The 27,720-nt window shown below is 45.1% G+C and overlaps 2 protein-coding genes across 3 annotated transcripts in view; both read left to right on the top strand.

Moving 5' to 3' along the window:
• igsf21a (immunoglobin superfamily, member 21a) overlaps nt 1-17,794 on the top strand; it is a 283,782-nt gene extending 265,988 nt beyond the window's left edge. Inside the window, exons 7-10 of one of the 2 annotated variants that reach the window (XM_071335394.1) lie at nt 2,574-2,680; nt 5,721-5,913; nt 15,864-15,902; nt 17,264-17,794. In XM_071335394.1, the coding sequence (XP_071191495.1) occupies nt 2,574-2,680; nt 5,721-5,913; nt 15,864-15,902; nt 17,264-17,346 (422 nt within the window). In that variant the 3' untranslated portion in view covers nt 17,347-17,794. The remainder of the gene's footprint in view (nt 1-2,573; nt 2,681-5,720; nt 5,914-15,863; nt 15,903-17,263) is intronic. The other variant, XM_071335393.1, reaches the window with a different exon arrangement.
• A 6,063-nt stretch (nt 17,795-23,857) lies between these two features.
• LOC139535694 (kelch domain-containing protein 7A-like) lies at nt 23,858-27,373 on the top strand. Its single transcript, XM_071335392.1, has one exon. It carries the CDS (start codon nt 24,011-24,013, stop codon nt 26,378-26,380), a length of 2,370 nt encoding a protein of 789 aa, XP_071191493.1. The 5' UTR covers nt 23,858-24,010; the 3' UTR covers nt 26,381-27,373.
• Nucleotides 27,374-27,720: the final 347 nt, after the last annotated feature.

The raw sequence follows: 27,720 nt of genomic DNA, 5'->3' as shown, positions 1-27,720 counted from the left end.
TCATTTCCTCCCCTATATGTGTCAGTTCCCCAGCTCTGTTCCCCGCTTCTGCATTGATTGTTTTCTGTTTGCTAACGCTGTTTATGTCTCGTTCTATGTCCGTTATTTATTAAATGTTACTCCCCGTACCTGCTTCGTCTCTCCAGCGTCATCTTTGTGACAGAATGCAGAAGCCATCACACGAAGCATCGGGGAGTACTGGCGTTCTGGTTGGTATAGTGGCATCGGCTCTGGGTCACCACCGATGGAACCGGGGGTGCCTAGCCTGCTCGTCGGGCTTCCACGCCCTAGCAGGCTCGAGAGGTTTCCTTGCCCCGGTTGGCTCGGATGGCGCCCATCCCACGTCGGGCCTCAGCTGGATCGTCAGTTCTTGTCTGCCCAGCCGGTCCAGGAGTTTTTTGTTTGTTTGTTTTTTGTTTTGTCGGTGACGTCGGGGGTGGATTCTGCCGCCGATGGAACTGGGGGTGCCTAAGCCAGCCCGTCGAACTTTCATGCCCTGGCTGGCTCGAGAGGTTTCATTACCTCGGTTGGCTCGGTGGCTTCCCATCCCACGTCACACTCCACCGGATCATCGGGTTTCCTCAGCGGGATCGACAGGCGTCTTGACTCAGCCGGATCGTCAGGCTCCCATGCCTCAGCCGGCTCGCCAGGCTCTCACGCTCCTGCCGGTTCGTCGGGCTTCCACGCCTCAACCGGCTTGCCCAGCGCCCATGTCTCGGCCGGTTCGCCTAGGTGGGACGCCGGGTGGCGCCCCTAGAGGGGGGGTACTGTCACGTCTGCTCCCGCTCTTCCCCTCCCCCTGGCGCTTGAGGGCGCCAGAATGCCTTGCATCACTCACTCCTGCCATCCATCACGTACACCTGCCTTTCCTCATCACGCGCATCAGCGTTATTGGACTCACCTGGACTCTCTTATCACCTGTTCATTTCCTCCCCTATATGTGTCAGTTCCCCAGCTCTGTTCCCCGCTTCTGCATTGATTGTTTTCTGTTTGCTAACGCTGTTTATGTCTCGTTCTATGTCCGTTATTTATTAAATGTTACTCCCCGTACCTGCTTCGTCTCTCCAGCGTCATCTTTGTGACAGAAATAAGGTTTTTGTTAGTTTTTTCTGGGATTCTTTATTTCAGCTCATGAAACATGAGACCAACACTTTACATATTGCGTTTATATTTTTGTTCAGATATTTTCAAATGTGATGGAGGATCTCCTAATCCATTAGCCAGATGCAGGGTAAGAATCAGTGTCTGCCCAAGAAAAGGCATGCTTCATTAGTTCCGGCCGACGCTTTGTGACGTGATTTATGGGTGGAATTTAGGTCATTTATCTGTTTATTTATTTATTTATTTTAGTTTCACTCATCAATTGAAACAAGCACATTGTGATTTATATTGAGAAGAGTGAATTTGATTCATTGTAAGGTTCCTGAATAACTAGATGTTGGCGTGCATATCTGACCTATTTAGGATTCCCCTCGTCCAACCAAATCTCATTACTTGTATTTGGTTCATTGTCTAACATACGGGATCAGAAAGCGTGCTATATAGTTATCTAGAGGGAAATTGTCAGTCAACTGAAGCGATGCAGAACCAGTTTATGCAGGCCCAATTTAAGCCCCTACGACTACCACATCACCACAGAATTACAATGTGTCCTCCTGCTACAATGCTGTATAGTACATCACTAAGGTTGCATAGTTTAATCTTAAATGGATGAAACTCAATCTTAAAGCTGCAATATGTATATTTTTGGGAGACCTGATCAAATTCACATAGAAATGTAAGGTATAGATCTTACTGAAAGCAAGTCTAAGAAGCGGTAGATATGTTCTATGTACGCTATTTCTATGCTTCCCGTTCTTAAGTTTTGTTTTTGAGTCTTTTACTTTCAGTTTTGTACTGCAGCTTCAAACAGCTGAAAATACAACATCTTTGGTTATTGAACAGATATTTCACAGCAGTTTAGATGGTACAATGAGTCTCTACAAGTGTTTCCCAAACACTGTTTAGTTTTTTTCCCTAGCACTACACATCTGACTCAAATAATCAAAGCTTGATTATTTCTGCATATTGCACCTTTAAATCATATGCAAATCATTCAACGTCTTCATTCAATCCCTGCTCCATACATAATCCATATAGGCCCCTCTGAAAGTGAACAAAATGAAAGCTTCCCTGTCCCTTCTCCTGAAACTCCCATTGTTTCAGTAGGAACCTAATGGATACCTTCTGGGGGCTCTGTCTGTGCTAAGACAAGGGAATTAGTTCTCTCGCTGCCACCACACTCCTACTGGTGCACTCCCATTCTCCTCCAGTAATGACTGTCTATCCAATTTAGTCCCCTCTCTCTCCAAGGGGGAATAAATCTGCAGTGGCCCTAGCTGTGGATGAAAGGACATGGAGGTCCCAACCCTCTCGCACCATGACCTTAATTGACAGGAAATTGTATTCGCCTCGCTCTCCCCTTCTTCCCTCCAAACAAAATAGGTGCCTCCTGTATTTACTTGACATGCCACTGGGTTGACACTTCTTTTCTCTTCTTTTCTCTTTTCTTTCTCTTTCTCTCTCTCTCCCAGCGGCTCCTAAGGGCCCCAAGCTTTTCATGACCCCCACCAGGGCAAAGGTAGGGGATACGGTGCGCATCACCGTGCAAGGATTCCAGGTAGGCGCTGGGGTTCCTGGGGTAAGTGCATGGGGGTTTATGAAACCGGAGGGCCATGTTCAGTTTGGGATAGGAGGGGACAGGGGAGATGTGCAGTTAAGCCTGTCGAGTTTTCTGATATAGTGACCATTCTTACAGGGTGAGGGATATACCATACGTCTTCTCGGTCTAAGGCTAGCATACTGTTTCTTGTTTGGAAAAAATCACAAGTGCACTATTGGAAAAAGTGACGTTTTAGAATTTTTGGGGAATTGTTTTATCTTCTCACATTTATTTTTTCACTGTTTGGTTCTGACTATGCCTCAAGGCAATAAACTATTTCTGTTTGTTTATGGATAGCTCCAATTCTCTGATGTTTTTTATTTTCTTAAGTCTATCTCCTTAAGGCATGCATCTCAAGCTAGCTGTTAGAGGATTGCTCAGCAGAGCAGAGTTCGGGTTTGTACCTGCTAGAGCATTCCAGTCAGGAGATTGTCCTTGTGTAACTATCATCCTCTGCCCCCAAAAATGATATGTTTCCAGTAGTAGCTGATCCCCATCTCAGTGACAGGAATAGGGATGACACAGTGTTGGCGCTGCCTGCTAGAGCCAGCCAGGTGGAGAGTGCAAGGCAAATTCTGATAGGCCATGCTAATGGACCAGCACACCAATCACCTTTGTTACTTTTCATTCACTGCTTCATGAATTTCTGGGCATGATAGCACTGTGTTTTTATAAAGTGTTTGTTTTTCATTGCTTTATTCTGGTTTGCTACTTTCAATCTAATAATGGCACTTATTCGGTGCCTTAGGTTTAGTGTAGCAGTTTAGAGTCTGTGCAGATGTATATGACTATCTCCACCCACTAATGTCATATTATTTGAAGATCTCCTTTGAATAGTGTTAAGAATGGTCACTATAAACAGGCTTGACTGGGACATACAGCCAATTGGGCCCTTCGGAAACAAACATCTGTGCATGGAGATTCATCCCAAAGAAAATCTCCCTTATCCTTCACTGGACCAAGGCTCTAGGGTTTCACTAGTAGATATGATTTAGTGCTAAGACATATACCTCTCTTGCCTTCTCATAGTGTGATAAAAAAGATATCAGTATCCCCTACGGTTTATAATATCAGAATTATACATAATCACACAGGGTAGGCTTTTAGTTTTCTTTCCACTTGATATGCTTTGTCCCCACTCTGTATTAATCCATATGAAGATAAGAAAGGCCCTGATGCTTTTATTGGAGCTGTCTTTTTCATTTAGGCTCTGTAATGCCATTGGGGATATGTGATAGGACCTTTCATGTTTTTTATCTTGATATAACCTTATGCCATGACTGTCCCTGATCAACAAACTACTTTCATTTCTGTCACCATGTGAATTCTTTGGTTTCAGAACTCTTTTCAGGGCAGTCATTTTTAAAGGTTACACAAATCACACTAGCTTAGTCAGAATGATGACACACCAGCTCCTTAAGGCATACATTCAGTTCATTAAAGCATTTCTACAGTATGGGTCACACAGTGACAAGAGTCAAGTCGTGGTATTTTCTTTAAGGCCCTGTGCAGTCAAAAATGTGATTTATCTGTGTTTATATACATTTTCAATTGTGAAATGATAATAATGTCCTTGTAGTGTGCGAGCTGTTTGAAAAGACCACCTGAAATGTCAGCCTGTTTTGGTGGGATGGAGTTTTGGCCTGCCTGGTGACGTCACAAGGCGGTAAATTAGTTAATAGACCAATAAGAAAGAGAGTTTCAAACTTCTGCCTATAACAGCTAGTTTTCAGTTTTCCACTCCCCACTCAGACCACTTTCAAACAGTCCTAGCTAAATTCTTGCTTGAGAAACTGCTCTTGCTAATAAGCAATTTTTTGTTTGTTTTTGACCATTTTGATTAAAAATAATCACAGTAATGTACTTAATTGTTACCCTGAAATTATTTGATATTGAGATAAACACGGTTGCATTGGGCCTTTAAAAGGGCTGGGAGGTCACATTTCAAAATGGTAAAAGAAAATCTAGTCAGATTAGCAATAGTTTATCTCAATGGAATTTCATTCTGTTGCATCACACTTCAGGAATAGACATCTATCTTTTTCTGGCCTTTCGCTCAAGATGTATGACAGCAACATACTTGGCCCTCAGCCCTGCAGTATAAACTAGATGAAACTGGGTTCCCTAGCTGGATTCACAGAAACAGAAGAAACGCCTATCCTTCTTTGACAATGTGTGAAGTGAGCATAATTCCTGATGGTGTGTTGTTCCCTTTGAATAACATTTGAGCGCCACAACCCCTCATTGCACTTTACTACTAAACGCCCTCTCCTTCCCTACTGACATGTTCTCCAGCTGTCTTGATTTTAATAACATGTCTGTATCCAGCAGATGGCAGAAAAGACATCCAGAGGAGTACAGCAGGAAGGCTTCTTCCCTCAGAGGGAGAATTATATGACATTTTGAAAAGGGGAATATTTTGAAACTGGGAAATGTCTTGAGAGGCATGAGAATCTGAAAACATTTGTAAATGTAAATCAAATCATATTTATTTGTCACATGCTTCGTAGGTGTAGACTAACAGTGTAATGCTTACTTAGGGGTCCTTTTCCCAACAATGCAGAGCAAAAGATAAAGATGAAAAAATAAAGATGAAAACAAATTTAAAAAATGGTAACACAGGAATAAATACATAGTAAATAACGAATAACAATAAGGAGTAAAAATAACAAGGCTATATACAGGGAGTACCAATACTGAGTCGATGTGCAGGGGAATGAGGTAATTGAGGTAGCTACTGTATGTACATATAGTAGTAGTAAGTGACTAGGCAACAGGATAGATAATAGTCAGCAGCAGCGTCTGTGGTGATTTCAAAAGTGTGTTTGTGTGAGTGTGTGTGTGGCGTCAGTATGTAGTGTTGATTATTAATTCATACTGCTAACGTACCATTGCATTAGGGGGGAATTGAGCTTGTATTATTCATGTAGCCTTTGCTCTTAATCTCTTGACTGGGACTTAAACTTTTCCCCCTCTTGTTCAACCCTCCTTCACACACACTGGGGTGGTCTGTTAATAGAATGAGGTGTTCCCTGAGCCCCTCTTCACCTGGACCCGGGTCGGGGGCCGTCTGCTTGACGGGAGTGCCGAGCGGGATGGGAAGGAGCTGATTCTGGAGCGAGTGCCAGCCGAACTCAACGGCTCCATGTACCGCTGCACGGCCCAGAATCCTCTGGGCTCCACGGACACGCACACTCGCCTCATCGTCTTTGGTATGTGTCCAAACTCATTACCATATTCTGTCATCCTAGAGGGCATTGCAGAGAATCACAAATGTAGTACTTGTTCTTGTTCATGGTATGTTGTATTCCCACTAGTCAAAGGAATATCCTCATTCAAATTCCAAACACCATTAAATTTGTGTTTCAACTGTTAATATTATGCATCCACATACTCTGAAGTATTAAGCAATGCATTTATGTAAAAAATATATATTTATGTGCCCATTTTTAGATATTAATTATCAATGCGAACTAAGTGCATGAGTAATAAGTGATTGTATCACTAAATGACTCAGCAATGCCTCTAGTACAAAGGCTGATTTATGCAAGTGAGTAATGCCCCTCATGTGGGTGAGTAGAAATCCAACAGCCATGGGAATCCCACAAGCAGCATGTAATGTACCCATTCCCTCCAACACTGACTACTAATAATCACATGAAAGGCCCATAATAGAATAAATGATCTTTGTTGTTGACAGTGTCATCTCTTTGTTCAACGACCCACCTTGAGCAAGCTAGATCAGTCTTTTCATGATGTGCTGCTATTTATCGCAGTTCCAAAGTCCTGAGTTTGATTTAGTTGATGTGGGAGTTGGCTTGCTTGCTGACTCTATTACTGCTGTATGTCCTGCTGCCCTGGTGTGTTTACCCTTGGGCCCTGTGGAATGACAGCATCCTGCGGGAGAACTTCATCAGAGGCCTGTCAATCATGGCTGCTCTGTTTTAATCAAAACGAGGATCAAAACGAGGATGAAGGTCTTCTCCCCTGTATTATATATTATCTACTCTCATGTTAGATATAACTGCCATGCAAGAGTTGGAATTGATATATATATATATATATACAGTGGGGAGAACAAGTATTTGATACACTGCTGATTTTGCAGGTTTCCTACTTACAAAGCATGTAGAGGTCTGTAATCTTTATCATAGGTACACTTCAACTGTGAGAGACGGAATCTAAAACAAAAATCCAGAAAATCACATTGTAATTAATTAGCATTTTATTGCATGACATAAGTATTTGATCACCTACCAACCAGTAAGAATTCCGTCTCTCACAGACCTGTTAGTTTTTCTTTAAGAAGCCCTCCTGTTCTCCACTCATTACCTGTATTAACTGCACCTGTTTGAACTCGTTACCTGTATAAAAGACACCTGTCCACACACTCAATCAAACAGACTCCAACCTCTCCACAATGGCCAAGACCAGAGAGCTGTGTAAGGACATCAGGGATAAAATTGTAGACCTGCACAAGGCTGGGATGGGCTACAAGACAATAGGCAAGCAGCTTGGTGAGAAGGCAACAACTGTTGGCGCAATTATTAGAAAATGGAAGATGACGGTCAATCACCCTTGGTCTGGGGCTCCATGCAAGATCTCACCTCGTGGGGCATCAATGATCATGAGGAAGGTGAGGGATCAGCCCAGAACTACACGGCAGGACCTGGTCAATGACCTGAAGAGAGCTGGGACCACAGTCTCAAAGAAAACCATTAGTAACACACTACGCCGTCATGGATTAAAATCCTGCAGCGCACGCAAGGTCCCCCTGCTCAAGCCAGCGCATGTCCAGGCCCGTCTGAAGATTGCCAATGACCATCTGGATGATCCATAGGAGGAATGGGAGAAGGTCATGTGGTCTGATGAGACAAAAATTTAGCTTTTTGGTCTAAACTCCACTCGCCGTGTTTGGAGGAAGAAGAAGAATGAGTACAACCCCAAGAACACCATCCCAACCGTGAAGCATGGAGGTGGAAACATCATTCTTTGGGGATGCTTTTCTGCAAAGGGGATAGGACGACTGCACCATATTGAGGGGAGGATGGATGGGGCCATGTATCGCGAGATCTTGGCCAACAACCTCCTTCCCTCAGTAAGAGCATTGAAGATGGGTCGTGGCTGGGTCTTCCAGCATGACAACGACCCGAAACACACAGCCAGGGCAACTAAGGAGTGGCTCCGTAAGAAGCATCTCAAGGTCCTGGAGTGGCCTAGCCAGTTTCCAGACCTGAACCCAATAGAAAATGTTTGGAGGGAGCTGAAAGTCCGTATTGCCCAACGACAGCCCCGAAACCTGAAGGATCTGGAGAAGGTCTGTATGGAGGAGTGGGCCAAAATCCCTGCTGCAGTGTGTGCAAACCTGGTCAAGAACTACAGGAAACGTATGATTTCTGTAATTGCAAACAAAGGTTTCTGTACCAAATAATAAGTTCTGCTTTTCTGATGTATCAAATACTTATGTCATACAATAAAATGCAAATTAATTACTTAAAAATCATACAATGTAATTTTTGTTTTAGATTCCGTCTCTCACAGTTGAAGTGTACCTGTGATAAAAAATGACAGACCTCTACATGCTTTGTAAGTAGGAAAACCTGCAAAATCGGCAGTGTGTCAAATACTTGTTCTCCCCACTGTATATATATATATATTGGAGCCTAACTCTGTTGTTATGTTCCAGGGCTAGTTTCCAGGGTTAACATATGCACAGGACATGTGTGTAGCTGCCGCAGGACAATCAGAGGGTAAATCAGCTCAGGTCCATTCAGCAGAGAAGGCCATTCCGCACAGTAATCTGCCTGCACTGCCATTAACAAATTCTCTGTCCATCATTTGATAAATCCGCACCCTGACATCCTCCAGTGAGCAATGTTTAAAAAATATGGTAGGGAAACTGCCACTTTGGGAAGGTGTTACCTTTGGGAGCGTTTTGGTAGAAAGAATACTAATGCCTATTTAACACCCTGATGCTACGTGCAGAATGTTGGCTGTCTGTGTGTCTATGTCTCTGTCCTAGTGTAGATGGCTTCCACTCATGTTTAGAGGAGCAGAATGGTGATTGAGTGACCTTGAAACCGTCCCCCGCGGCCTTGAAATGGGACACTTCCCACTGGGCAGAGACGTCAATTCGACATCTATTCCACATTACTTCGGTGTAACTTCATTTAACAATAACATGGAAACAACGTTGATTCAACCAGTATGTTCTCTCTCCAGGGGCAGAGTGGATATTTGGAGCTCTGCTCTCTTGGCAAACTGTTCATTATACACCATCAGGTATAACAGAGTATAAGGATGGCATGCTATTGAGACTCTCCTCTGGCAGAAAGCAGTACTCATATCTTGATCATGAACATATTCACGCACCCTAGGTGATTACACTGAAGTGACTCATCAAATCAAATGTTATTTGTCACAAGCTTCGTAAACAACAGGTGTAGACTAACAGTGAAATGCTTACTTATAGGCCTTTCCCAACAATACAGAGAGAAAGAAAATGGATAAATAATACAAAAAGTAATAATATGTAATAATAATAGTAATAATAAATACACAATGAGTAACGATAACTTGGCTATATACATGGGGTTCCAGTATCGAGTTTATGTGCAGGGGTACGAATTTCACATTTTGTTGTGTTACAGCCTGAATTCAAAATGTATTCAATATTATTTTTTTTCACCCATCTACCCACAATACCTCATAATGACAGTCAAAACATGGTTTTAGAAATGTTTGCAAATGTATTGAAATTTAAAACCAGAAATATCTCATTTCCATAATTATCCACACCCCTGAGTCAATACTTTGTAGAAGCACCTTTGGCAGCGATTACAGCTGTGAGTCTTCCAAGGTAAGTCTCTAAGAGCTTTCCACACCTGGATTGTGCAACATTTGCCAATTATTATTTTAAAAAGTATTCAAGCTCTGTCAAATTGGTTGTTGTTCATTGCTAGACAACCATTGTCAGGTCGTGCCATAGATTTTCAAGTAGAGTTAAGTCAAAACTGTAACTCGGCCACTCAGGAACATTCACTGTCTTTTTGAAAAGCAACTCCAGTGTAGATTTGGCCTTGTGTTATTGCCCTGCTGAAAGGTGAATTAATTTGCCAGTGTCTATGCTTGAATGCTTAAATATATATGGAGTGGTACTCAGTAATGTGTTGTATTGGATTTGCCACAAACATGTATTCAGGACAAAAAGTTAATAGCTTTTTGCAGTATTTCTTTCGTGCCTTGTTGCAAACAGGATGCATGTTTTGGAATAGTTTTATACTGTACACGCTTACTTCTTTCACTCTGTCAATTATGTTAGTATTGTGCAGTAACTACAATGTTGTTGATCCATCCTCAGGTTTCTCCTATCACACTCATTAAACTCTGTAACTGTTTTAAAGTCACCATTGGCCTCATGGTGAAATCCCTGAGGGGTCTCCTTCCTTTCCGGCAACTGAGTTAGGAAAGACGTCTGTATCTTTGTACTGACTGGGTGTATTGATACACCATCCAAAGTGTAATTAATAACTACACCATTCTCAAAGGGATATTCAGTGTCTGCATTTTTATTTTCTACCAATAGGTGCCCTTCTTTGCGAGGCATTGGAAAACCTCCCTGGTCTCTGTGGTTGAATCTGTGCTTGATATTCATTGCTAGACAAAGGGACCTTTCAGATAATTGTATGTGTGGGGTACAGAGATGAGGTAGTCATTAAAAAATCATGTTAAACACTAGTATTGCACACAGAGTAAGTCCATACAACGTATGTGACTTGTTAACTAACTATTTAGCAGTGATATGGCTTGGGGTAGAAGCTGTTCGGGGTCCTGTTGGTTCCAGACTTGCATCTGTACCACTTGCTGTTCGGTAGCAGAGAGAGCAGTCTATGACTTGGGTGGCTGGAGTCTTTGACAATTTTTAGGGCCTTCTTCTGACATCCCCTGGTATAGAGGTCCTGGATGGCAGGGAGCTCGGCCCCAGTGATGTACTGAGCCGTATGCACAACCCTCTGTTTGGTCATGTGGTCAGATGCCAAGCAGTTGCCATACCAAGCGATGATACAGCCAGTCAAGATGGTCCCAATGGTGAAGCTGTACAACAGTTTGAGGATCTGAGTACCCATGCTAAACCATCTTGAGGGGGAAAAGACGTTGTTGTGCCCTCTTCACGACTGTGTTGGTGTGTCTGAACATGATACACTATATATGTGACGGGTTTCAGGAAACTAGGCGTATGTCACAAGTCACGACTTCACAGGAGAGCCGTTTGAACGTAATAATTTTTTTTTAAATCAAAATGCGTTTACAAGTTTATCAACTTTCAAAGCAGAATTACTTCCCCATTGTTCTTCGAAAATGCAGTGTATGATATACCATTTTGTAGATCTGAGTCTCTACTTTTTGACAATGTAAAAAATATATGTGACCGACCGCCTCGATTCGGTCTTATGTAGAAAAATGTGAAATAGTTTACAAATATCCTACATTACAGTATGTCTGCCATTTTGGAGTTGTAGTGCATGTGAGGTTTGACATTCAGCATCGTTCACACCCTCTTAAGCCTTAACGCTACAGCATACAATGACATTCTCGATGATTCTGTGCTTCCAACTTTGTGGCAACAGTTTTGGGAAGGCCCATTCTTGTTTCAGCATGATAATTCCCCCGTGCACAAAGCGAGGTCCATACAGAAATGGTTTGTCAAGATCGGTGTTTAAGAACTTGACTGGCTTGCACAGAGCCCTGACCTCAACTCCATCGAACACTTTCGGGATGAATTGAAATGAAAATGAGGTTGAAAATCAGTGCCCAACCTCACTAATGCTCTTGTGGCTGTTTGGAAGCAAGCTCTCGACCCGCTGCACTACAGCCCCGGCGATGTAAATGGGGGTGTGCTCGGCACCCCGTTTCCTGTAGTCCATGATCAGCTCCTTTGTCTTGCTGATGTTGAGGGAGAGGTTGTTGTCCTGGCCGTTTCATCTTTCCAGTGATCAGGCCTACCACCATAATTAAAATTCCTCAAACATACATGTATTTTACACCATTTTAAAGATACACTTGTTGTAAATCCAGCCACAGTGTCCGATTTCAAATAGGCTTTACAACGAAAGCAAACCAAACGATTATGTTAGGTGAGTGCCTATTCACAGAAAAACACAGCCATTTTTCCAGCCAAAGAGAGGAGTCACAAAAAGCAGAAATGTAGATAAAATGAATCACTAACCTTTGATGATCTTCATCAAATGACACTCATAGGACTTTATGTTACACAATACATGTATGTTTTGTTTGGTAAAGTTCATATTTATATCCATAAATCTCAGTTTACATGGGCACGTTATGTTCAGTAGTTCCAAAACATCCGGTGATTTTGCAGAGAGCCACATCAATTTACAGAAATAGTCATCATAAATGTTGATAAAAATACAAGTGTTACACATTGAATTTTAGATCCACTTCTCCTTAATGCAACCGCTGTGTCAGATTTAAAAAAAACTTTACGGAAAAAGCAAACCATGCAATAATCTGAGTACGGCGCTCAGACGACAAATTAACCCAAAGAGATATCCGCCATGTTGGAGTCAACATAAGTCAGAAATAGCATTATAAATATGAATTTACCTTTGATGATCTTCATCAGAATGTCCAAAAAGTTCCGTTACAGTCCGTAGAAACATGTCATACGATGTATAGAATCAATCTTTAGGATGTTTTTAACATAAATCTTCAATAATGTTCCAACCGGAGAATTCCTTTGTCTTCAGAAATGTGATGGAACGCAGCTAACTCTCACATGAATGCGCATGGTCAGCGCATGGTCAGCTCCCAGCTCCCAGCTCTGGGAGAGACCTTACTCAATCTCCTCTCATTCGCCCCCACTTCACAGTAGAAGCATCAAACAAGGTTCTAAAGACTGTTGACATCTAGTGGAAGCCTTAGGAAGTGCAACATGACCCAATTTCCACTGTATCTTGGATAAGGAATGAGTTGAAAACCTACAAACCTCAGATTTCCCACTTCCTGGTTGGATTTTTTCTCAGGTTTTTGCCTGCCATATGAGTTCTGTTATACTCACAGACATCATTCAAACAGTTTTAGAAACTTCAGAGTGTTTTCTATCGAAATCTACTAATAATATGCATATCCTAGAATCTGGGCCTGAGTAGCAGGCCGTTTACTCTGGGCACGCTTTTCATCCGGACGTGAAAATACTGTCCCCTACCCCAAATAAGTTAAAGGTCTTACTCAGCAGTGAAGAGGCTGGCTGTCACAAACACATTGATTTATCTCTGTCTTTGTGGACTGAGTAGGGAAATCGCATGTGGATGCTAATACAGGGCTAACATATGCTAATACGAACAGGGCTCCGGGCAGCCGAGCGGAAATGGAGGAAAACTCGCCTCCCTGCGGACCTGGCATCCTTTCACTCCCTCCTCTCTACATTCTCCTCTTCTGTCTCTGCTGCTAAAGCCAATTTCTACCACTCTAAATTCCAAGCATCTGCCTCTAACCCTAGGAAGCTCTTTGCCACCTTCTCCTCCCTCCTGAATCCTCCTCCCCCTCCTCCCCCCTCCTCCCTCTCTGCTGATGACTTCGTCAACCATTTTGAAAAGAAGGTCGACGACATCCGATCCTCGTTTGCTAAGTCAAACGACACCGCTGGTTCTGCTCACACTGCCCTACCCTGTGCTTTGACCTCTTTCTCCCCTCTCTCTCCAGATGAAATCTCGCGTCTTGTGACGGCCGGCCGCCCAACAACCTGCCCGCTTGACCCTATCCCCTCCTCTCTTCTCCAGACCATTTCCGGAGACCTTCTCCCTTACCTCACCTCGCTCATCAACTCATCCTTGACCGCTGGCTACGTCCCTTCCGTCTTCAAGAGAGCGAGAGTTGCACCCCTTCTGAAAAAACCTACACTCGATCCCTCCGATGTCAACAACTACAGACCAGTATCCCTTCTTTCTTTTCTCTCCAAAACTCTTGAACGTGCCGTCCTTGGCCAGCTCTCCTGCTATCTCTCTCAGAATGACCTTCTTGATCCAAATCAGTCAGGTTTCAAGACTAGTCATTCAACTGAGACTGCTCTTCTCTGTGTTACGGAGGCGCTCCGCACTGCTAAAGCTAACTCTCTCTCCTCTGCTCTCATCCTTCTAGACCTATCGGCTGCCTTTGATACTGTGAACCATCAGATCCTCCTCTCCACCCTCTCCGAGCTGGGCATCTCCGGCGCGGCCCACGCTTGGATTGCGTCCTACCTGACAGGTCGCTCCTACCAGGTGGCGTGGCGAGAATCTGTCTCCGCACCACGTGCTCTCACCACTGGTGTCCCCCAGGGCTCTGTTCTAGGCCCTCTCCTATTCTCGCTATACACCAAGTCACTTGGCTCTGTCATATCCTCACATGGTCTCTCCTATCATTGCTATGCAGACGACACACAATTAATCTTCTCCTTTCCCCCCTCTGATAACCAGGTGGTGAATCGCATCTCTGCATGTCTGGCAGACATATCAGTGTGGATGACGGATCACCACCTCAAGCTGAACCTCGGCAAGACGGAGCTGCTCTTCCTCCCGGGGAAGGACTGCCCGTTCCATGATCTCGCCATCACGGTTGACAACTCCATTGTGTCCTCCTCCCAGAGTGCTAAGAACCTTGGCGTGATCCTGGACAACACCCTGTCGTTCTCAACTAACATCAAGGCGGTGACCCGTTCCTGTAGGTTCATGCTCTACAACATTCGCAGAGTACGACCCTGCCTCACGCAGGAAGCGGCGCAGGTCCTAATCCAGGCACTTGTCATCTCCCGTCTGGATTACTGCAACTCGCTGTTGGCTGGGCTCCCTGCCTGTGCCATTAAACCCCTACAACTCATCCAGAACGCCGCAGCCCGTCTGGTGTTCAACTTTCCCAAGTTCTCTCACGTCACCCCGCTCCTCCGCTCTCTCCACTGGCTTCCAGTTGAAGCTCGCATCCGCTACAAGACCATGGTGCTTGCCTACGGAGCTGTGAGGGGAACGGCACCTCCGTACCTTCAGGCTCTGATCAGGCCCTACACCCAAACAAGGGCACTGCGTTCATCCACCTCTGGCCTGCTCGCCTCCCTACCTCTGAGGAAGTACAGTTCCCGCTCAGCCCAGTCAAAACTGTTCGCTGCTCTGGCACCCCAATGGTGGAACAAACTCCCTCACGACGCCAGGTCAGCGGAGTCAATCACCACCTTCCGGAGACACCTGAAACACCACCTCTTTAAGGAATACCTAGGATAGGATAAAGTAATCCTTCTAACCCCCCCCCCTTAAAAGAGTTAGATGCACTATTGTAAAGTGGTTGTTCCACTGGATATCATAAGGTGAATGCACCAATTTGTAAGTCGCTCTGGATAAGAGCGTCTGCTAAATGACTTAAATGTAAATGTAAATGTAATAGATCAGCAATTTCTTTTCTGCTATTGCCCTCTTGCCCCACCTAACTGCTGCTCTATTTACCAGAGAGTCCATTGTTCACAGCTCTATTAATACAGGCTCACCAGGGGGATGTCATTTAACATGAGCTTAAGGAACGTAGAGTTCAGCTTCATTAGACCCCCTACACATGTCAGCTCACTATTTTCTCATCATCTCTTCACTTCTTTTCCATTTCTCTCTGTCTCTATCGCTGTCTGTCTGTCTGTCTGTCTGTCTGTCTGTCTGTCTGTCTGTCTGTCTGTCTGTCTGTCTGTCTGTCTGTCTGTCTGTCTGTCTGTCTGTCTGTCTGTCTCTCTCTCTCGCCCTCTCTCTCTCGCCCTCTCTCTCTCGCCCTCTCTCTCTCGCCCTCTCTCTCTCGCCTTCTCTCTCTCGCCTTCTCTCTCTCTCTCTCTCTCTCTCTCTCTCTCTCTCTCTCTCTCTCTCTCTCTCTCTCGCCCTCTCTCTCTCTCTCTCGCTCAATTCAATTCAATTCAAAGGGCATTATTGGCATGGGAAACATATGTTTACATTGCCAAAGCAAGTGACATAGATAATAAACAAAAGTAAAATAAACAATGAAAAATGAACAGTAAACATTACACTCTCAAAGTTTTTAGTGGAATAGTATCATATTATGGCTGTACAGTGTTAAAGCAATATCTCTCTCTCTCTTTCTGTTTACCCTCTCTCTGTTTTCCCTTCATCTCTTTCAACAGAAAATCCTGCCATGATGAAAAACACTCAGAATCCGAACAGTAAGTATGGCACCTATGAAGACCACTCACAGAGAAAGTTTATATTGTAGTCTTTTAAAGAGCATTTCTCCTTTTTTGTTTGTTTGAATGTTGTTTTTCTCACACATTTTTGAAGATGTATTTGAATACATTTGAAATGACAAGCATGCAATCTGTATCCAAAATGGGACAGTAACAAATGACTAGCTACTAGCTACTTCTTGGTTAGGGTTTGATGGATAGACAAACTGACGACAGGTGAACACATGTCTGTCATTCTATCATCAACACAATTCCTCCAAAAAGATAAGAACAATTGAACCAGAAATCTCCTACGTTCAGATACAATACTCCTTCAGTCACTATCCACTTTTATACATTTGTGAGAACTGTGAGATTAGGGTTGTTTCATCCTCACTGTGGGGCCTCATTTGCAGCGCATCCAATTATCATATGTTAAGATGAGGGATTGTCAAAAAAAGCGCAGAGGGATATGAGGGTTCTCTTTCTCAGTCTCTCTCTCTCTCTGCTGCTTTGCTTGCCATATCTTACGGATGTAAATTTGAATATGCAAATGATCCGGCAGGAGCAGGTTTGCCACAGCAAGGACAGAATCAGGTCAGCGTGGAAGGTACCGATCGCAGAGCGAGGCGCAGATATGCCTCGCATGCAAGTCAAATCGGTGTAGAACATGGCCCCGAGAGATCGCCGCACACGTGTCTGATCGCTCAGTGGCTGATCTGCCAACTCCTCCCTCTGTGTGTGTGGGAAGTCCACCTTATCTGTCAGTCAGCACAGAGGCCACTGCAGAGAACAGCAACAAACCACATACCTTTTAAGGGCCACCATCCATCTCTGTCAGAGTTTCAACCCTCTCGCTGTCCTAACAAATGTTTTAGAATATTGATGATAACGGAAATTAACTGAGGTATAGAGACGCATGGGAAGTGGGGCAGTGGCCCGTAGTAGTTGTTTATTGCAATCCTACTTAAACAAGCGGAAAGCGGAAGACTATTACAATTGTAGTTCTAGAAGGAATATCATGTTTAGCATCATTAACATCAGTGGAGAATGTGGTTAAGTTGACATAAAAGCAGAGAGCCAGGATTTCCAATTGCCCTTGATTTGAAAGGCTTTACCGGGACATAATATCTGACCAGATCTGCTCTGGCAGTACATGATTTGGTTGCATTCATTTTTATTACATAGAAAGGAAATTATGACCTGACCAAGAACTAACTGACCAATCAGTGTTTTTATTTAGATTAAAGTCTGTTTTGTCTTCTTTAAAAAAAAAACTTTTTTGTGTGTGTGTGTCTCGTGACTGGCAATTATAAATAGGGATTGTATCTGACTCTTCTCTCTTTTTCTGGCCCTTGCAGATGGAGCCCCTCGCATGGATGTAGTTGGACTAATATGGATGGTGCTGTCCCTGGCCCTCACAGTGACTGTGGAACTGACGTGAACCCTCCCAGCCAACACACACTCTGTACACACACACACAACACACAGTAGACCCACAGAGACACACACACACAAACAATCCCAAGCCTTTCCAACACACATACACACACACCACATACACATACACATACCACAAGCCCAAACACCACAACACCACAAACAGACACACATACAACCACACCACACAGTCCTGCAAGCCTTTTCCAGTCATCCAACCGGCCCTCCATGCATCAGTCTTTCAGGAACCAGTGCCACCACCCGATGGGCCTCCACTTTGTTTTTGAAATGAAATAATAACAAAGATTATAATATAAAGAAAAAAACTTACTGAACATGAGAATAATGACCTCCAGTATACCCCTTCCCCCGACCACACCTTCTTTTTGTTTCTTGTCACACCTCTGCCTGTTGATCAATAAAATTTGTTGTTAAAAAAGGAAAATAAAAAGCATTTGGGTTTGTTTTGATATGTTCAAATGTTGCAAGTGTGAAGAGAGACACTGAACCGACCAGTGTGGGAGGGCCAACCAGTTGTCCCATTCACTGGGCTGTGTTGTACCCAGTCTTTAAGCTACACATAAACAACTGGGAACAAATGTGAACGCTCAATGAGCACATTCTTTTTTATCACTATACAGGTATTTCTTTTCTTGGATGGCTTGGAATGTACAAGAGGACTAAACGAGAAAATGGAAAATCTCCTTTTTGAGTGTATTTTGTGTACATCTGTGTAAATATTGAAGATAATCAAAGAGGTTTTATGGGTTCAGGTTAGGATTGGTTGGTGAAGAGTTGGGAGGGTTTGCAGCAGCTCACAGCCTTTGTTTGTATTTTCTCATCCTTTATCGCTGTTTCAAGAGATAATCCTATAGGCTGTCAGGACAGAACAGTTTACAGCCTTCTGATTCCATTCATTCAGTCTCTACATCTGTGTGACAAGTTTGAAAATGAGGACAGAAAAAACAATGCAAATATCCTACATTATGTCTGCCGTTTTGGATTTGTAGTGCATGTGACGTTTGACCATTCTTTCTCCTTTTCGTGTTTTGCAGTGGTCAACACTGCATCTCATTGTCACTGGCCTGTAAATCCAGTTATTTACTTGTTACATACTTAAGTGACATTGCATTATGTACAATATGTAACTCTTCCCACCGACATCTCCTAGTAGGATCATGTTAGCCACCATTTCAGGAAGATGCTCACCTGAAGCAGAGTGCTAACAGGGTTGTTGCATTTGTTTCATATCACCTGTATTAAAATGGAGAGATTATCAAATAATCTGGCTTGACTTTACTTCTACAACCTCAGGGTGTTTTAAATTACATATAGTAAACTGCCTTACTCTCTTTACTATGGAAGATAGATAGGCCTACCTGTCACGCCCTGACCTTAGAGAGCCTTTTTATTTCTGGTTAGGTCAGGGTGTGATTTGGGTGGGCATTCTAGTTTGTCTATTTCTTTGTTGGCCGGGTATGGTTCCCAATCAGAGGCAGCTGTCTATCGTTGTCTCTGATTGGGGATCATACTTAGGCAGCCCTTTTTCCCACCTTCAGTTGTGGGATCTTGTTTGTGTGTAGTTGCTTTCTGCACTGCACCTAGCGTTACGTTCATTTTTGTATTTTGTTGTTTTTCGGTGTCATTTTAATAAAATAAAAATCTACGCCTACCACGCTGCACCTTGGTCTCCTTCTAACAATGGACGTAACAGAAGATCCCACCACCAAAGGACCAAGCAGCGTGGCCAGGAGGAGCAGGGATCCTGGGCCCGGGAGAAAAGTGAGTGGAGGACATCATGGACTTGAGAGGAGGTTATGGCAGGGGACAAGACCCTGCCATGGAAGCAGGCGGAGGCAGCGGAGGCAGCGAAGGAGGACCAACGGCGACTCCGAAGTTCACAACCACGAAGGAAGCCCGAGAGGCAGCCCCGAAAAACAATTTGCGGGGAGCACACGGGTTGGTCGGCGGAGCCGAGGGGCGAGTTTGAGAGCGAAGAAGAGTATTGTGAGATGGTTGAGGGGAGTGATGAAGTAGAGTGGATTGTTTGGTGTCTGGAGCAAGACAGTCGCAGTGAAGAGCGTGGGACCAGTCAGGCACCATGTTTTGCGGAGATACGCAATGTGTCTCCAGTGCGCCCGGTACGTTCTGTGCCAGCACCCCGCACTTGCCGGGCTAAAGTGAGCATCCAGCCAGGACGCGTTGTGCCAGCTCTACGCTCCAGACCTCCAGTGCGCCTCCACGGCCCAGTATATCCTGCGCCGGCCATACGTACTCTGTCTCCAGTGCGCCTCCACAGTCCAGTACGTCCTGTGCCTTCTCCCTGCACTCGCCCTGAGGTGCGTGTCATCAGCCCGATGCCACCTGTACCGGTTCCACGCATCAGGCTTCCAGTTTGCCTCCACAGTCCAGAGCGTCCGGCGACAGTCCCCGGTCCGGAGCTTCCGGCGACAGTCCCCGGTCCGGAGCTTCCGGCGACAGTCCCCGGTCCGGAGCTTCCGGCGACATTCCACGGTCCGGAGCCTCCGGCGACGATCCACGGTCCGGAGTCCCCTGCGACGATCCACGGTCCGGTTCCTCCGGCGACAATCCACGGTCGGGTTCCACGGAAGCGGAGGGATCAGCAAGCGGATCGGGGTCTACGCCCCGAACCGGCGCTGCCACTGAGGCTAGATGCCCACCCGGAGCCTCCCTCATAGTGTCAGGTTTTGCGGCCGGAGTCCGCACCTTTGGAGGGGGGTACTGTCACGCCCTGACCTTAGAGAGCCTTTATATTTCTCTATTTGTTTAGGTCAGGGTGTGATTTGGGTGGGCATTCTAGTTTGTCTATTTCTTTGTTGGCCGGGTATGGTTCCCAATCAGAGGCAGCTGTCTATCGTTGAAAAAATAGAGACATAAAAAGGATCTCTAAGGTCAGGGTGTGACAGTACCCCCCTCAAAGGTGCGGACTCCGGCCGCAAAACCTATAGTTGGAGGCTCTGGGTGGGCATCTATCCGCGGCGGCGGCTCAGGTGCGGGACGCAGACCCCGCTCCACCGCTGGCTCACCCCACTTTGGTGGCACCTCTGGTGCGGGGACCCTCGCCACCGACCCCGGACTGGGGACCCTCGTTGCGGGCCCCGGACTGGGCACCCTCACTGCGGGCCCCGGACTGGGCACCCTCGCTGAAGACTTCGGACTGGAGGCCGTCGCTGGAGGCTCCGGGCTGGAGACCGTCTCTGGAGGTTCCGGGCTGGAGACCGTCTCTGGAGGCTCCGGGCTGGAGACCGTCTCTGGAGGCTTCGGGCTGGAGAACGTCTCTGGAGGCTCCGGACTGGAGACCGTCTCTGGAGTGGAGAAACACACAGGAGGCCTGGCTCTGGGAGCAGGCAGAGGACTCACCAGGCTGGGGAGACATACAGGAGGCTTCTTCCTTGGCCGAGGCACCAGATACACTGGGCCGTGGAGAAAATGGAGGCGCACTGGCGGTCTCGAGCGCAGAGCTGGCACAACCCGTTCTGGCTGGATGCCCACTTCGACCCGGGAAATGCGGGACGCTGGCACCGAGCACACCGGCCTGTGAATGCTCAACCGAGACACAGTAAGCATCACCCCATAGCACGGGGCATGACCAGTCACATGCTCGCCACGGTAAGCACGGGGAGTTGGCTCAGGTCTCCAACCTGACTCAGCCACACTCCCCGTGTGCCACCCCCCACCAAAAAATTATTTGGGGGCTGCCTCTCGGGCTTCCTTGCCAGCCTTGTTCCCTCATAACGCTGCTGCTCCGCCTTAGCTGCCTCCAGTTCCTCCGTTGGACGGCGATACTCCCCAGCCTGCCTCCAGGGTCCCTTACCATCCAGGATCTCCTCCCATGTCCAGGAGTCCTCTCTACTACGCTGCTTGGTCCTTTGGTGGTGGGAAGTTCTGTCATGGCTGTCGACAAAAGAGGACCAAGGTGCAGCGTGGTAAGCGTACATTTTCTCTTTATTGATAAAAATGACGCCGAACAAAACAACAAACACTACAAAAACTAACCGTGAAGCTACAGGCTATGTGCCCTAAACAAAAGTCAACTTCCCACAAAGACAGGTGGGAAAAAAGGCTACCTAAGTATGGTTCCCAATCAGAGACAACGATAGACAGCTGTCCCTGATTGAGAACCATACCCGGCCAAAACATAGAAATAGAAAATCATAGAAAACAAAACATAGAATGCCCACCCCAACTCACGCCCTGACCAAACCAAAATAGAGACATAAAAAGGATCTCTAAGGTCAGGGCGTGACAGAAGGCCATCCATGATAAAAGAGACAGTAGACCAAATTAAAGCACACCACATTGAATTATGAAAACTGTTTGACATCCTAGCTCTATAGTATGTATTTGTGCTGTGTTCACATTATTTGAAAGGCATGCATATCTGATTGCCAATGTAATCATGTTTGTGAAGTATGCAATAATAGTTTTCCATGAGTACATCATAGTGCTTTTTCAAAGGGGCTCAGACCAAATGAAAAAAATATAGAATATGGTAAATATATTTGCTTGAATTACATTAACACATCAATTGCTTTGTTTGTTCATACTTCAGTGCTAAACTTGTAATCAGAATTACCTTAAGGTTATTTCGTCCTCTGCTAGCCATGTAGCCACAGCGTTCACTTCCCCATAGCCTCCCTTTCATGATCTTAATCTATTACACAATCCACCCATCCTCCAAGAATAACGCTTGCAGTAGTATGGTTCACCTCAAATAGTTACGGCTGTTTAAACTGTTTACATTTCCCATTTCCTGTCCATATGATATCACAGGAGGGGAAGAGGTGAAAGTGTCTCCGCACAACACTGCACATGCTGGCAATCATTTTGTTCTGCAGTGCTCCTGAATGGTACACCTGAGACAGCGGAGGCACAGAAGAGAAGGAGCTGCCTTTGTGGCACACCAGTGAATTATTCACGACTAACCGTGCCTGCTGAATCCAGATCCCTTTACGGGCCTCTGGAAGCTATGCTATCAGATGGCCAAATAGTGTCTATGTCACAGAGGACACTGTTCAAATGGCTACCTGAGTGACACGTCTCCCTGAGTGTCACTGCATCGTTGCTGGACCAGCTCTTTGTTGTGACCCTGGCCTCAGTCAAGCGTTATCGGCAACACAAATTCAAATTTGACAGCTCAACTGCAGTGACTTAGCGAAAGGACTCCAGCGCGACAGAGATGTATGTGTGTATGCCCATTCAGTCTATAAATATGGATGATATTGTCAGAGTCATACAGTCAAACACTCCTTTTTGGCATTGAGGCTCAGACGGTTGTCTGACTGCATCCCTCTTACATGATACAATACGTGTTCATCGGAATGTGATAGAAATGACAACATCATTAATACTTTAACACAGTCATTTCGTTCTAAACTAAAAGTCTGTGCTTAAATTACCAATGTATGGTTACACATTATTTGGATAGTCCGAATTTTCCATATGTAGATGCTCTACAGATTGTCATACTATCAACAAACTATCTGTTGATAAGCAACTGTTTGCTAAGGTTACGGTTAGGGTTAGGTTTAGAATAAAGGTTAGGGTTAGGGTAAATTTTAGGGTTAGGATAAGGGTTAGTAGATAGTTATTTGAAATGTTATTGATACTCTGTAGATCATCTACACTCTTAGAAAAAAGTGTTCCAAAAGGGTTCTTCAGCTGTCCCCATAGGAGAACCCTGTATGGTTCCAGGGAGAAACCTTTTTGGTTCCAGGTAGAACCATTTTTGGTTCCATGTAGAACCTTCTGTAGAAAGGGTTCTACATGGAACCCAGAAGTGTTCTACCTGGAACCAAAAGTGTTCTACCTGCAACCAAAAAGTGTTCTTTGAAGAGATATCCTGTGGGGAGAGCCCTTTTAGGTTCTAGAAAGCACCTTTTTTTCTAAGAGTGTACAGATGGACTATCCAAATAAAGTTTTACCAAATGTATAGTTACATTTTATGTGAACACCACCCCTGGTCTCTTTTCCCTCTGTAGCTGAGCCAAAACCAATGTGTTGTATAGTGTGTGTTGCATAGTGAGAGACATTTGCTATTGGGTTTTGCCTGTGCAAACAACTGTATCCTGGTAATTATGGCCTCAAATGCCTCCAATCAGCCTTTCGCACGCCTTAGTCAAACCCTGTTCTCAGCAGATAGCAACCTGCCATGTGTTTAACTGGAGAGGGAGTGTGATATGTCAATAGAGACATTTGATCCAGGCCACTCCTACACATAATGCAAACATTAGGTTAAACAGCACAAATAGTCTGAATCCATGTTTAACCTTGTGGTGATATACAGTAGTTTCCAAGTTGTTAAAACACTTAAATACTTACTCAGTAAACAACATCATAAACTCATCTTGTGTTGAGTCAAAAAATATCCCAGTATGAATATGTTATTTTCTACATAGTGAAGGACAGAGCAAACATGATCACCTGCTGCAAGTAGAATGTGACCGCTGCCCCACCCCTCCAGTGAGGGATGCAAATAGTGTTGCTGCAGGTATCAGTTTACATGTTGTCCAGAGAGAGAAGAGAGAACAGACACAGTCATCAGATCTCTGCAGCACGCAGGGTGCCGGCTACCATTGGCTAAGATGCACTGAAAATAAATACCCAGACAAAAAGGTTGTTAAACTTGGCAACTCGTCCGTTTAGATATGCCCTTAGCAGACCTGCTGGGTGTCCAGTTTGACATGCACCTGCTGGGGAGGCTGACGTGTTCCATGGCCGCTGTGCTGCTCATCTCCTGGGTTTACAGATTCTACAGCTCCAGGGGTACAGCAGCTAAACCCCAGCTCTGTGTGAGGCCTCCTTCAGACGGGCCCACTGAAGCACCCAATGGAATCTGTCGGAACTGCAAGATGGAACTGCGGCCTCAAAGCACAGCCAAACATGACTCCAGCAACAATGGGGACAAACAGCCTGGCCACTCACAGATTAGCCCTGTGAGGGATGACCTGACACCTGACAACACCAATACAGGGACAGGGGAAGGAGAATTGCCCCAGACTAAAGATATTTGCCGGCTCGCAAACACTGAAGAAATGGTTACGCCGCAGGATGGATCAAATGTAGAAGACAACAGCTTGGAGTTGGAGGGAGAATTCCCTGTGTTTGTTGAGGAGGCTGAGATAGATATCCCCATGTTTGTTGAAGAGGCTGAGATTAAGATCAGAAATTGTACATTTGGATCCACCTTGAAACTCCCTTATCCGAAAAACAGTGGTCTGGCCAGCCCATCGGGCCGTCTGTCCCCTTGCTTTCTGCAGAGGCTGGAGGGCAGTGTGGGTGTGGGCAGGGAACTGAGGCAAGACCTGGGGCTGCATGGGGCCTACTCCACCTTCCTCTCAAAAGCAGAGATCACAGTGGAGGATGCCAACCTCGTGATGGAGGGACCTGGGAAGCAGAGCGTTGTGCGAGGAAAGATTTATGAATACTACGTGGAATCTTCCTCGCACTCCATCACAGACTCCATATTAGGTCTGTTTGAGGGGAATTCACTGGACTCACAGTCGGTGGAGTTTGGAAGATGTGGCAGCAGCCTCACTGAGCCTCCCTTGTCCCTGAGCCCCATCATAAGTGAACTGGTTCAGAGGCCGTTCTCCCCAGTTAGTTCAGAGCCCACATCTCCCAATAAGCGAGCACTCATACGCAAGGACAGCTACCTCACAGCATCTGAAAATTCAGAGCTCCAGATCCCCCCTCTGACACCCAGAGCCTCAACCCCACTGAGGCCCCACTCTCGGGCCTCTTCATCAGGGGATCCCAGCCCTGTCAGCCCACTCAGTCCTACCACAGACACCAGGCACCCCAGTGCATGGGAGGAGCACAGCCTAGAAACCATAGCTGGGGCCAAATGTATAAATCTGCCTCCAGAAATCATGGGCAGCTCAGAGTTGGAGATCTTTAAGGCCAAGGTTGATTTGGGCAACTGCGTGGAGGTGGAGCTGTCTAAGAAGCATGGGCAGGCCCCTCTGCAGCAGTCAGCTCTTAGAGTGATGTCTGACAACTACCTCCAGATCCGCAGGGACCCAGGTCTGTATGGGAGGCTGAGAGCAGGCGATCAGGATGAGATCCAGAAACAGCGTATGAGAGGAAGGCAGTTCCTAATGGCAGGCAACATGGGCCCTCAGGACTGGGTGGGGAGTAGTCCTCAAGGGACAAAAAGGGAGCAGGGAGTCACCAACATACAATGTAGTGGTCTCTACTATTATGATGATTATAAAGACAGCTGGCACCCACTGTGTCCCATCCCTCAGGAAGTCATCTCCAAAGGCTGTGCCATGTGCACTATGGACAACTACTTATTTGTAGCAGTGGGGGGCTGCCAGCAGGGCGCAGATAGAGAGATGAAGCCTTCCAAGAGAGTGTTCTGCTACAACCCCGTAACATCAATTTGGAAAGAGATCAGTCCTATGAACGAGTTCAGGCGCCACTGCAAACTGGTAGCCCTGCAGGGCTACATCTATGCAATCGGAGGGGAGTGTCTGTCTACCGTAGAGCGCTATGACCCCCGCTCTGACAGATGGACTTTTGTGGCCCCACTGCCCAATGATACATTTGCTGTGGCCCATCATGTCACAGTGTGCAACGGGGAGCTCTTTGTTCTAGGGGGAACACTGAGATACACACTGTTGCGCTACAACCCAAATATCAACGTGTGGAGGAAAAGCTCAATAACGGGCAGCAAAGAGAGGACCACCGAGATAGTGGGAGTGAGGAACTTCCTGTATCGCTTTGATGTCAGCCCGCAGCTAGGCATCAGTGTGTACCGCTACCACACTGTGGCACGACTATGGTACGAGTGCTGCACCAAACGCCTTGACCAATGCCTCGCCTTCCAGTGTGTCGCCTTGGACGACACCATCTACTGCATGAGCCACCAGTTCACCATGAGCTTCCTGGCTGATGAGATCTCTCCAAGATTTGTATCGGATGATTTGAGTGTCCTCTCTGGAGCCAAGGGCATCCTTTTCCCGTTTTTCCTCTCACTTCCTGATACGAAGGCTCACCAGACCAGTGTGTAACCAGGAATGCTTCTCCTCAGCACAGACAAGGACAGAGCAGTGAGGGACTATCTAATTTACTTGTGCACCAAGGCCATTTTTCAGAGCTGAGTGTATCCTACTGAGAAGCACAGCTGTCTTAATCAGAGGCAATGAAAGTAAAATATTAACATCATTAATGGTAATTCGATTACGGCTTGTTTAGATTTATTTAGGGTACACTGCCATAGAAATTCTATGTATTGTGAAGGTGTTTTGTTCTTTTCATTTTTCTCCTGCCTTGCACTACATTACTCCTAAATCATGCAAGATGTGCACTTTCTCCCCTGTAATAATTCATAAAAAAATCTTAAGTTAATTCACTCTAGCCATAATGCTTTGGAGCAGTGGGGTAATATAGTAATAATCCATCACAGTTGGTTACTATATAGGGAACAAATATTACTCACACAGAGGACTGGACTCAATACAATTATCCACATGTGATCTATAAATATGACATGATGTAAAAGATTGTGACTTACAGCATAATGTATGTGAGCTTCAATAAACAAAAGTAATTGCTAATTTTGAATCTCTTCCAAGATTGGAGCATAGTATACGCCTGATTTCTGCTGTTGTTTTCAACATTGTTGATATAAGGATAGCACTGAACCATGTTGAGTAATTCATGTACCAAAATAACGAATGGCTGTAATGAAAGTACAAATATGTATCCTTACATTTGTACAGTATTAATCAACAGAAGAAAGAAATATGCAGATTTCATTGAAGGTTACTTATCTAAGCAGTCATACAACTCTGTTGAAAAAAAAAAACTGAAAGCATTTTGTGCAACAATGTGCTAGCTATTATGTCATGTGGTTAAACATTATTAAAATTACATTGATTTTCCTTCCAAACAGTGACAGATTTCCAATGATAAGTCATCAACAATCTAACAAACAGAGCTCTGCTGTGTGATGTGTCGTTTCTGACAGCAGACTTCATCAATGCATTTGTAGGAGGATAGATGTGACTGTTAATGGATGTGTTGCGTAATTACATAGACAATATACATATTTGAATTAAAAGTATAATTCTTTGTTCATTTAAATCAAGCTGTTTGTTCTTACAAAGAGCAATCATAGACTGCGAACAACAGTATGTGATACAGCACCCTCGTCTGGGATTTCAGTTTGTGACATGCCGCTATAGCGCCATCATGTGGTTTGGTCTATATATATATATATATATACTGTATATATATATGTGTACACAGTATATATAGACTGTAAATATAGACTCTGTGTCTGAATAACTAAACATGAAAGTGCAAAGGAGTAATTTGCACTCTGTGTAGCATAACCAATAACACATAA

The sequence above is a fragment of the Salvelinus alpinus genome, chromosome 12 (assembly GCF_045679555.1).
Source record: "Salvelinus alpinus chromosome 12, SLU_Salpinus.1, whole genome shotgun sequence".
Lineage (NCBI taxonomy): Eukaryota > Metazoa > Chordata > Actinopteri > Salmoniformes > Salmonidae > Salvelinus > Salvelinus alpinus.
This window is presented reverse-complemented; position numbering and strand designations above follow the sequence as displayed.

Coding starts and splice junctions, on each gene's coding strand:
- LOC139535694 (XM_071335392.1), top strand. CDS start 24,011: ATGCCCTTAGCAGACCTGCTGGGTGTCCAGTTTGACATGCACCTGCTG.